General features: G+C 40.0%; 1 protein-coding gene across 1 annotated transcript; it reads left to right on the top strand.

Annotated features, from left to right (window-relative positions):
- Positions 1–5,298: 5,298 nt before the first annotated feature.
- On the top strand, positions 5,299–12,493 carry LOC310987894 (protein mono-ADP-ribosyltransferase PARP12-like; the record flags this gene model as incomplete). The annotated part of the gene is made up of 5 exons (XM_083974363.1): positions 5,299–5,345; positions 5,506–5,680; positions 6,624–6,754; positions 11,977–12,128; positions 12,237–12,493. 5 exons carry the CDS (start codon positions 5,299–5,301, stop codon positions 12,491–12,493), a joined length of 762 nt encoding a protein of 253 aa, XP_083830489.1.
- Positions 12,494–12,763: the final 270 nt, after the last annotated feature.

The following is a 12,763-nucleotide window of genomic DNA, read 5'->3' as shown; positions in this document are numbered from 1 at the left end:
CTCCTTTCTTTTGGTCAGAAGAGCGAAGCCAAATTCATCAAAACGTAAGTTCTCACTTCGTCTTCTGTTTATGGAGCTTCTCCTGCTGGCGCTGCTGCTGCTTCTTTTCCTCATGGTTGAAGAAAATAATACAGTACACAAAGAAAAGTGAAGGGGGAGAAAAAAAACAACGTTGTCTGAACTTTGAACACGGTGGTTTGGTTTGAAAAAGGAAATCACAACGGTCATTCAACAACGGCTCCCCGGTAACTGAAGCCTTGTGGCTCGGCGCTGTCAAATCAAACTCAACGGTCGCGCTCGTGTGGGACCGCCCCCTCTCTGACGTCACGGCCAACTGACGAATCAGAATCAGAGGCGTTTAAAACAAAGAGGAGCGAGTGGACAATGATGAGGTCACTGCTCACGCGCGGGGAACAGAAACAGAAAGAGATCAGCTTTCACACAGCAGCTCTGATCATAGGATAATGAACTGTGGTGGCATCATGATGGGTCATTCCCAAAACAGAAAGTGGGTTTTTACCTTTTTCTCCATATCAATCTCTGGTGATGATGATGCCACTATAAGTTAAAGTACATCATCATCACCCTTTTGAGTCATACAAATACATCATCTCAGCTGCATGGCTGCCTGCATCACAGTGATGATGTAATGTCATGTGAGCTCATCTCTGCTCTCTTTATGGTATAGGAAGGAATAATGATGTCATGGTGTGTAGGCTATACAATAAATGATCAGCTCAGCTCACATACTGCATAGCCTATTCCCTGATCATGGTAGGACTAGTTTCATTTTTATTTAACATGTTTATGTCCATAAATTTGTGTACTCTATGCTGGTGCAGCAGTCTTTTACTGGGCTACAAGAAAATGTTTAAATATCTTTTTTATTAAAGCATCTTATCTTATCAGACATTTGAACTACTCGTACAGTACAATATCCTCCATACTTGCGGTCAGCGTGGATGACCTGCTCCTGGGAGAAGTGTGCTATCTACCACTACACCATTCACCAGGTCTAACTATTGGAGACCAACAATATACATTCTTGAGTTTTGTTTGCTGCCACAGAATTGTAAATGTGCAAATAAAACTATAACATTTCACTTTAACCACATGTGTCAAAGATGGGAATGACTATCCTAGTAAAAATGCTGGATGTCATGTTAACAGGAGTCAATCAATGTCAAAATAATATACTGCATTTGTCTTAAGGAAGGGAACCTGAACTTGGATGCTTATATCTGAACCTCTCTACCCTTTGCTTTCACATGCATGTAAATTTCACAAGCATCTCTATTAGTAAATTTCAGTTGCGATTCTCACGTCAACACCCATTGTTAAAAAGAAAAGGGACGCATGGGTTGATATGAGTATGACAACTATTTTATGGGCAGGCCTACACTAGTTTTTTTTTCATTCTCTTCAGTTTTATATCTCAGTGAGCAGGAGAACTTGTCAGTCATCAGTACTGTAGTTTAAAGTCAATTCACTAAGTCGGTGAAAGCTTTTTCAGGATGACTTCAGTTATCTCTAGACTCGTTATCAAGACCCTGTGCGAACACAAAGGATGCATGGACTTCCAGAGTTTGCAAGAGACTATGGGAAGTCACACTGGCGCAGACTCAATCCTGCAAAGTGTCCTCTTGGACGACAGCAAAGTAGCCATTAAGACAGGAAAACTGAAGGCAGCCGCTGGTCAGAAAATCAGCCCTGACAGTCTGGTAGTGGCTAAAAGCAGCCTAAAGATCTGTCAGAAAAAGACCGGAGAGTGCCAGCAGTGTGACAGCTTACACCTGTGCAGGAATTATGTCTGTGGGAACTGCACCTTCGGGTGAGTATTTTACTGATGTGTGACGAGCCAGGTATGTAGTCTGTCTCTTATAAAGCGATATACAAGTTGAATGGTAAGAGTGCAAGAGTAAATATTTAAAATTCGATTTGTTTCGTTTGGACACAAGAAAAGAAGCAAGCTAAGTTCCAGTTTCCAAAATTAAAAAGGCCCTGTTTAAGGTTTTTTGTTTTTAATTTACTCAGCTTTTTAGATAATTACAATTAGACATATTTTTATGACATAATTGGATACACAATCAATCCTGATGAGTGCTTTATGAACAGCGATTTATTTTTATATATAAATATGAAGGAAACTAATTTTGAATCCAAAAATGTCAAGTGTCTAAAAGTTAGTCTGTGCAAGCCACCGGTCACTTTCTTGTTTTTTTTCCCTACCTGTCCTGATTATTAAAGAAAATGCATTATTTATCACTTCATATAAGTCCAGACAATGGCAATAGCAGACAATTTCATAATGGACAAGAGCCTCACTTGCATAAAACATCCAGTGAATCAGGAAAAACTGGATGCCAGGCTGAGAGTAACTCCCCTGTATGGAATGATGTATAGTAACACCTGTACTTTTCTTGCCATGCCACACCTGAAAATGACCTTTCTCACTTTCCCTTGATAATCCACTGCACAGTTAACGTTTGTACTGTTGTACAGCACTGCAGCTGTCTTCTCCTTCAACTGCACCGTAAGAGTGCTGTACCAAAATGTTGCATTTGTAACGGTTGGAGGTCCACGGGTATAGTCACAGTCACAAGGTACCAGTAAGGAGAAGTGACGGCGTGTGGCGATTAGTGGTACTGAAGTTAAACTCACTCTCCCATAAAAGACGTGCTAATGCACTTGCCAAGTGGTCATTGACCTCTTGGTGAAACGGTTAGCATTGTTGGCCGCGGTGCGGGAGATGTTCGAAACCCACTCAGGGCAGGCCAGACAACACCACATAGGCACACATAATCTGATATAATTTAGCCTTCCAGATAATAAATTCAGGAGTGCCAGTATTTTCAGACTATCAGATTTGTTTAAAAAACAAAAACAAACAAATTGTCTACAAATACAGAATTTCTGTACACCCAGTTAGCCAGAGTGGAACAACAGAATAGTCCGAACTGCGTTCTTCTTACAAAATAAAGATGTTAAATAAAGAAAAGATAAGAGGTGTTGAGCTACTTCCAATCTCATCAGCCTCTGAGATAGTCAAAGGGTGATCAGTGCCAGGTCAGGTTTTATCTTAAAGCCTCTTCTTCTTCTCAAATAATCTAAATAGAGAGATTTTGTCCAGATAAGAAATGTTTTGACACATTATTATATTATGTTAATATAAACCAAAAAACAAACCATGGACAGGCTGGTTATCAGGCACTAATGTGAGTTGTGATAAAACATGACTGGACATTTGGCAACTCTCAAGATGTCTTTGTATCTACCTTACTTTAGAATATATTTTTCTCATTTCCTACTTTTTTAGATATAAGTGTAGACATCCCCACAGCCTGGACACTACATACAATGCAAGGCTTTTACAGAGACATGATCTTCAGGACTTGTCGGAAAAAGAGATTTTCCGACTGTTGCTGCAGAATGATCCAAATCTGCTTCCTAAGGTTGGTTTTGTCATGTTATGTTGTAAAAAATAACGTGTACATCTGAATGAAGTGTAATAGACTTTTTGTTGTGATCATTTTCTTGCCCAAACCCCTTCAGATATGTGGACATTACAACATGGGCAATGGGTTACATGGTTCCTGTAACTATGGCGCCAACTGCACCAAGCTTCACATCTGTCAGCACTATTTCCAGGGTGACTGTAGGTTTGGCACCACCTGTAAGAGAGCCCATAATATTGATGAACAAGGACTGAAGATGCTTCGTAGATTCAGTCAGGAGAATATCAGAAACCTTCGTGAGATCTACAGAAATACAAGCATCATCATGGGTCTACAGGCTCCTCCTGTTCCTGGTAAAGAATTTATTTTATAGCAACATTTGTCTGTTTTTTTGCAATACTATGCGTGCTATACTATATCTTTCTTTCTATGTGTCGTTTTTCAGGGTTATCAGATGCGAAGTCTGTTGACCGGGCTTCCCAGCAGCCTTTCCAGAGGCAACCAGTTGGTTCAGCCACCAGTTCTGCTGCTGGTCCATTTAAAGCCCATCGAGCTGAGGAACAAAGTTTCCATCAGGCTTCCCAACAGCCTTTCCAAAGGAGACGTGGTTCAGCCACCAGTTCTGCTAATGGTCCATTTAAGGCCCATCCAGTTGAGGAACAAAGTTCCCATCAGGCTTCCCAACAGCCTTTCCAAAGGAGACCTGGTTCAGCCACCAGTTCTGCTACTGGTCCATTTAAAGCCCATCGAGCTGAGGAACAAAGTTTCCATCAGGCTTCCCAACAGCCTTTCCAAAGGAGACCTGGTTCAGCCACCAGTTCTGCAAATGGTCCATTTAAAGCCCATCCAGTTGAGGAACAAAGTTTCCATCAGGCTTCCCAACAGCCTTTCCAAAGGAGACCTGGTTCAGCCACCAGTTCTGCTACTGGTCCATTTAAAGCCCATCGAGGTGAGGAACAAAGTTTCCATCAGGCTTCCCAACAGCCTTTCCAAAGGAGACCTGGTTCAGCCACCAGTTCTGCTGATGGTCCATCTAAAGCCCATCCAGTTGAGGAACAAAGTTCCCATCAGGCTTCCCAACAGCCTTTCCAAAGGAGACCTGGTTCAGCCACCAGTTCTGCTACTGGTCCATTTAAAGCCCATCGAGGTGAGGAACAAAGTTTCCATCAGGCTTCCCAACAGCCTTTCCAAAGGAGACCTGGTTCAGCCACCAGTTCTGCTGATGGTCCATCTAAAGCCCATCCAGTTGAGGAACAAAGTTCCCATCAGGCTTCCCAACAGCCTTTCCAAAGGAGACCTGGTTCAGCCACCAGTTCTGCTACTGGTCCATTTAAAGCCCATCGAGGTGAGGAACAAAGTTTCCATCAGGCTTCCCAACAGCCTTTCCAAAGGAGACGTGGTTCAGCCACCAGTTCTGCTGATGGTCCATTTAAAGCCCATCGAGCTGAGGAACAAAGTTTCCATCAGGCTTCCCAGCAACAACAGCAGCAGCAGCAGCATTCCCACAACCAACAAGGACGTCCCACAACCAGTTCGGCTGGTCGATCTAGACAATTGAGTGATACTGATAAGAATGAAATCTGCTTCTACTTCCTCCTTCGCAAGCGCTGCAGATTCAATGGTAATAATTGAAGAACTGACAAGTCACATTTAAAGTAGAGTAGGCCTAACTACTCAAGACATAGACTATGTGGATCTGTGAAAAGAAATTATGTTAATACCACTTCCTAAATGAGTGATTTGTATCCTTTTACCAGAGAGGTGTGTTCGTGCCCATTGGCACCTACCTTACAAGTGGCAGGTTTTAGACAGCGATGGTGTGACCTGGACGGATTTGCCGAACATGGAGGACATTGAGAAGGCCTACTCTGACCCAGGAAATGACACGAGGTGAAGAAATGAATAAAGAAACACACAGCTTAGATGGCCACATATTCTTTAGTCTTTATAGTGTAGTAAAACTAGATTTTACCTCTACCATTCACTTTACTTGAAATAAATATCTACTCCATTCTTACTGATATACTGTACTTACACCGTTTGTTTTCAGCTCTACATCCCCCACTGCAGCGGCTGTAAACTTCATGACAATGACTTATGGAGTTCATGAAGTTCGTCGCCTGTCCACAGCCCCTTCTGCCTTAAGGCCCCCTAACTTCATCCTTACGTCACAGTGGATTTGGTACTGGAAAGATGACACAGATAAATGGCATGAGTTTGGACAGGTCAGACAGACTTGCGAAAATAAGACAATGCATCATGATCAAATCAAATTTAAGAGTTTGTGATACTGTTTGATGGATTCAACATTTAATTAATTATTTAGAATCTAAATGTGTCCACACTGTTGTCTGCTTTTTGTGTAAGGGTGATGATGGTGACAGACAAGTCTCTCTGGAGAATGCGTACCTGACAGACAGAGATGGAGAAGTTTCTTTCAATAATGGCCACCATAAGTATATTCTCCACTTCAAAGGCAATCCAGGAAAACCTCCAATGTATCAAGAGAACTTATTATTCAAAACTGAGAGAGAGGTCAGGAGAAGGCCTCGCTTTATGTCTGCAAAAGACTTGAAAATGAAGCTGGAAAGGTATGTTAAGTTGCATTTATTGACAGATTTGCCATCTAACACTACAGCTTTGGATATCTTATGATATTGGTGGATTAAGTGACTTCTCTGGTTCAACAGCTCTTACATTCAGTTTTTCCTCTCTGTAGTGCATCATCAGGCAGCACCAGCTCCTCCGCAGCTGATAGTTTCCCACCACACTGGGACAAGAGTGCCCTACCTGATTATGGATACGAGGTTTCTTTGAAGCATTAATTCGTTTTTGTTCCTTCATAAAGACTGACAGTGGGTACGGAAAGTATTCACACCCCCTTAAATTTTTCATTTGTAATTTAGCATTTTTATGTCAAAATTGAAAATATATATATAGTATATCATTTTTTTCCTCATCGGTCTACACTCACCACCCCATCATGACAGCACAAAGAATTTTCGATTTTTTTTCAAATTAATAAAAAAACAAACTGAAATGTTGTCTGAACAGGGTCAAGGTGAAAATTACAAATGGTGAAAAATCAGAGGGAGTCTGAATAATTTCCATACCCAGTGTACTTATATGCTTGATTAATGACTTCTGCATTTTACTCTTATCCCTAAGCTTGTGCCTCTCGCCAACCATCTGGAGGATTACGAAAAAATGGAGACATTGTTTAAGCACACTGTACCGCAGAGTGTAATTAACAGCATCCAGAGGATCCAGAATCCTGCACTGTGGAAAGTCTTTCAATGGTAAATCTTTTTTTTTTTTTTAGAACAAGCATTTACCCATTCTCTCTTTAATGTCTTGCTGTCTCAAATTTCTTGCATTTGTGTAAAATTAACATACTAAGTTCAAAGAAATATTGTGCCACATTCACTCTTGGTTAGGTTTCCCACTATATTAGTCTAAATGCCAAACTAAACTACACTAACATAGGCTAACCATCTGCTGGCTGTACCATGAGAAGACAAACATGAGATCCATATGAATGTATGGAAGCTAATAACCATGTGTGCCCCTAAAACACATCATTATATTACGTATTTTGATCTGGTGTGTTCAGGCAGAAAGAAATGATGGAGGTGAGGAACGGAGGGAACGATGTGAAACCGCTGTACTTGTTCCATGGGACGGATGAATCCCTGGTTGACGCCATCTGTGAGCAAAACTTTGACTGGAGGATGTGTGGTGTCCATGGCACACTCTATGGCAAAGGTACAGTAAAACCTGAGCAGCCGATCCAATAATACAACATCTATACTGCATCCTTCCATCCTTTAAACTGCGTCAACATTAACACTTCTTTATTTGTTAGGGAGCTACTTTGCCAGAGATGCATCCTACTCGGACAAATACGCCAGCATCAAGACAACCACAAACAAGATCATGTTTGTGTCTCAGGTCCTGGTGGGGGAGTACTGCAGGGGAGACAGCAAATATGTCCGACCCCCGCCAAAAGGAGACAGCAAAATCCTCTATGACAGCTGTGTGGATGTTGAGAGCAACCCCAGCATCTATGTCATCTTTGAAAAACATCAGATTTATCCAGCGTATGTTATCAACTACTCCTAAATTATAGCCCACTGGGTGATTGTCAGGGTAAAACTATCATGGGACGCTCTTTATTCTGACTAAGTAGCAGCCAGGCGGTGGCTTTGTTAAAGGTTTTTGAAGTGAAATAGTGGTATTAGTATCATAGTGGTAGTGGTATTTTAAATCCCTAACAAAATGTTAGATAGCTTAACTTCAGTAACTAAACCTGCTTTAAGTATCAAAAAAAAAGAAAAGAAAAAAGGGATACATACAAACAATACAGAGCTGTTCATTCGGCTTGGTTGGATGCTGGGCAAATGGCAGGGAAAACCTTGACCATGAGACTTTTAACTGGCTCTCAAGCAGTGAATAACAAGTAAAGTGCTGAAAAAGCTGCACTGGTACCATAAGAGGACAAAAAACAGGAATGAAATAACTTAAATATTGGTTAAAAACTGAGTAAATGGAGAAATATAGTTTTAAAATTGAATAAATATGGTTTCAAATGGGCTAAATGCAGTAAACATGATTTTTAAATAAAGTACATTAAAGCAGAAGTAAGCGGAATATTTGTGTTAATATAAGTCTTAAATAGTTATATCTTCCGACAGCGATCACTTACATAGAGTGTTTGGTCTGAAACATGGGTCTGTCAGTCACTCTGCTCTGCTGTAAGCTGAGGAGAAAACTTTCCTTGTATCCTACAACCTTTATCCAATGAGGAGAGAGAACGGCATAAAGGGGCGGTCCTCTCTGTGTGTGCAGCCAAGGGATGTGCGTGAATGTGGTGACTTAGGGACGAGGACGGGGACTGCTAACTAGGAAGTTAACTAAGAAAGTTAGCCAAAATGACCAGATCGCTTACTTCTGCTTTAAAACTAAAAAGAAAAATGAAGCAAATATGGCTTTAAAATGGAGTAATTGTAAGCTTAAAAACAGTACTAATAAGTAAATATAGCTTAAAACCAGTACATGACATAAAGTAAATGTAATGACATATGTGGTAAATATGGTCAATTCATAATCAGGGTTTTTAAACTGGTTAGATAAATTGACCAATAATATAATTATTTGACAAGTACTAATATCTTGTCTTTTTCTTTATTAAAACCCGATACTGCGGGTAAGATTACAATAATAAAGTGACATGACTAACCCAAGAAAAAATGACTTGGGACTGTACTTGCACATGTATGCCTTGATTGCATGTCTGCTTTGTTGTATTTAGATCCTTTACAAAATGTAACTGCTGTCAAAATCTTTACATTGTTTTATCAGCTAAATCTGTTTAAAGTATCAAAAATGAAGGCTGTAAGGGCCTAATTTTATGGTGGAAGTAATCTCAACTATTCTATATACTGATAGGTAGGTGGCTTGATATATTTCTAATAACTAATTTACATTTACATCAACTGATATGGCATACACAGTAGTAGAGCACAAGTGTGAAATTATAGAAATATGAATGGGATTTTGTGGTGGGGTTTATACATTGTGTCCTGATGAATTTATAATTGACCAAAAAAAAAAAAAAACGTATATTTGCACTGTAGATGGAGGTATCAATCATTATGTCTGTGATTGGTGGTGGGTGTTTTGTTGTGGTCACAGGTTATCATCAACAACCTGATGTTCACATATACAATGAATGAAATTCACTGATTGTTAAGTAATAAACACATTCTTAAAATTGATTCATGGAGTCATTTGAACTACTTGCATGGTATATAATATATTGCAAATATATATTTAATTGTTAGAATCAATATTATTATTATAATGGATATTTTACATACTATATGTTTTACGCTAAATGTTCATTTTTATGTCTCTTATGTCACTACAATATTTGAGAGCGATGTTAAACCAGAGTCAAATTCCTTGAATATACACAAATACTTTGCCTTTCAATATTTTCAATCATTGAAAATACACATGGTACTCAAATGCTTTTTTTATTATGGTGATACAAAGTATAAAGTCTATGAATAAAAGTCCTTTGGGTGGACATGATCTTTATGTGTGTAATGATTAACAGTGATAAAGGCAGCATCCATTGCCAGCAAAGGATCACTATACTTAAATAGCAGTAGATAAAAAAGCTATTGATCAGACAATGGTTTTCCTAGACTGGTGCTTTTATACGTGTGTGTGTATTTCAGACTTTTGAGTCATTTTTGAATAGATGAAACCTGTAGATTATCTTCACTCTGCTGCAGCGACCAGGTCGCTTCTGCGCGTCTCCACTTTGTATATCGTCTGGTAGCCGTCGTCCCAGGCGTACAGCTGTCTCTCCCCGGGGTGGTAGTGGATGCTGCTGTGGCTGGTGTAGCGCTTTGGGAAGAACATGACAGGACTCTCATCGCTGTGGAGAAGAGACAAAGTGTTTCCTTTGAGAAATAAATCATATATTTATGTCTGTTTAGTTGTATAAATTGCGTTTTTTTTCTCTGTAACCAACCTGTGGATGGTGTCATGGATGTCAAAGAGACACTGTATGGTGGAACGTCCTCCGTAGCGTGTGTTGTAGACCACATAGAGGGTCCCACATATGAGGAAGGCTCCTTCAGCATCACGACTTCTACATTGTGTGTCCCAGGTATACTCTACTGCCAAACTTACTGGAGTGTAAAAGCAAAACAAAAGAAAAGCACTAGGTATAGATTAGATCAGTGTTTCTCAACCAGGGGGACTCAGACCCCTGGTGGGACTTGGTGTAACTTAAAACAATAACATATCATTTTATTGAGTGACCTTTATCATTTTACTAATATGGTGATCATCAATTATTGCCTAAATTGCAGAAGCTAAGATAATTGGCATTTTCCCCAATCCCATACGTTTTAATGGGAAATATTTTATATTATTATATTTCAATAAGAAGCTAATGGTTTTGATTCACTCTTGTTTGTCTTTTTAAATTTACTGCATTTCGGTACACTACTGCATTACACCGTTACTACAAACTCAACACTTCCTTTTCAAAATAAGAGCCCCCCACCCCACCCTCTTTAGCGTTTCAGTGGACAATCTCCATTCATTTCTTAATTGGGCTTTTATTGTGAAATATCCCACAGGAAGATGGTGCAGTGTTCAGTGAACAGCGACTTTTGAAAAGAAACTTTTCAACTTATTTGTTGAAATGTGTTAGAGTACGTACATAAGTGTACATACATTTGCTGTTTGTGACACATATCTGAAACATACAGCATTGAAATTGCGTATTTCCCTTCAGAACTGTTAATAAATATGCAATGATGCAATTAAAAAGCCCATTTCCAGCTTACACCTGGGTGATGGAGGGGAAGGGGGTTCCTCAGGGTTACTAAAAAAGACATGCAGGGGGTCCAGTGCCCCGAAAAGGTTAAGAACCACTTGATTAGATCATTTATATATGAATGTACTGTATATGCACAGGGGTGGTGATTTCTACCTTTATCCAGTTTGGTAATGATGAGGTTTCCTCCGTACTCGGGGTCGGCGTGGATGACCCAGAGGCCGAGCTCGTCCACAGCCATGTCCAGATAGGTGTTGGGGTTCAGGCTGTAGGCCGGGAGGCGACCTGCTCCCGGGAGAAGAGTGCTGTCCACCACCGTGCCATTCAGCAGGTCGACCTTTACATGATAGGAACCAACAGAAATGTGCATCATGAGGCGCTTTTCCACCAAAGGTTTCAGGGATTTTAAGTTCCTGTAACTTTCTTCACAGGAACTAAAAGCTTCCTGTGGCCCACTGTCCTCTGCGTTTCCATCGAGGCCTAAAGTCCTGGGGAGATTATGCAAATCACTTCCTAGTTTTAAAATTAGACATACAGGAACAAAGATTTCTTCTCAAAAATGTCATTTTGATTATGCATGGTGAAAAACAAGGATCAAAAGGCAGAAATTATTCTGAAAAAGTATTTAAGTTACTGATTATTCCTATAACCTAACCTTAGAGAAACCTTTACATACTGTATGTGCAAGTAAGATTATTTCACTTAAACCACATATGTCAAAGATTGGAATAAGGATCCTAGTAAAATGTTATAGTTAAGCTGTGTAAAAGTGGCCATATACAGTACCACAGTGCAGTACAGTAGGCTACTTTTTTATTTTTTGGAAACATACTTTTTTCCCAGTAAATGTCTGTCGCAGTTACATCTGCTCCAAAACAGTGAGAGCATCATGAGAAAAAGTCAGCTCAGTTAACTGGAACAAAACTGTTTATATTGTGCCACATTCACTCTTGGTCAGACACAGTAACTTTCTTGAGTTTCTGCTAGTTTCTGTCTGGTTCTCAAAGCCACAGCTCATCTAACTGTTTCCCACTATATTAGTCTAAATGCCAAACTAAACTACACTAACATAGGCTAACCATCTGCTGGCTGTACCATGAGAAGACAAACATGAGATCCATATGAATGTATGTCCCTTTTTTTTTGATCTGGTGTGTTCAGGCAGAAAGAAATGATGGAGGTGAGGAACGGAGGGAACGATGTGAATCAGATGTACTTGTTCCATGGGACGGATGAATCCCTGGTTGACGCCATCTGTGAGCAAAACTTTGACTGGAGGATGTGTGGTGTCCATGGCACATCCTATGGCAAAGGTACAGCAAAATCTGAGCAGCCAGTCCAATAATACAACATCTATACTGCATTGATGCATTCTTCCATCCTTTAAACTGTGTCAACATTAACACTTCCTTATTTGTTAGGGAGCTACTTTGCCAGAGATGCATCCTACTCTGACAAATACGCCAGCATCAAGAGAACCACAAACAAGATCATGTTTGTGTCTCAGGTCCTGGTGGGGGAGTACTGCAGGGGACAAAGCAACTACGTCCGACCCCCGCCAAAAGGAGACAGCAAAATCCTCTATGACAGCTGTGTTAACGATGAGAGCAACCCCAGCATCTATGTCATCTTTGAAAAACATCAGATTTATCCAGAGTATGTTATCAACTACTCCTAAATTATAGCCCACTGTGTGATTGTCAGGGTAAAACTATCATGGGACGCTCTTTATTCTGACTAAGTAGCAGCCAGGCGGTGGCTTTGTTAAAGGTTTTTGAAGTGAAATAGTGGTATTAGTATCATAGTGGTAGTGGTATTTTAAATCCCTAACAAAATGTTAGATAGCTTAACTTCAGTAACTAAACCTGCTTTAAGTATCAAAAAAAAAAGAAAAGAAAAAAGGGATACATACAAACAATACAGAGCTGTTCATTCGGCTTGGTTGGAT

The sequence above is a fragment of the Trachurus trachurus genome (genome assembly GCF_905171665.1).
Source record: "Trachurus trachurus genome assembly, chromosome: 6".
NCBI classification, from domain to species: domain Eukaryota; kingdom Metazoa; phylum Chordata; class Actinopteri; order Carangiformes; family Carangidae; genus Trachurus; species Trachurus trachurus.
Note: the sequence above shows the minus strand (reverse complement) of the source record. Positions and strands in the feature narration are given on the sequence as shown.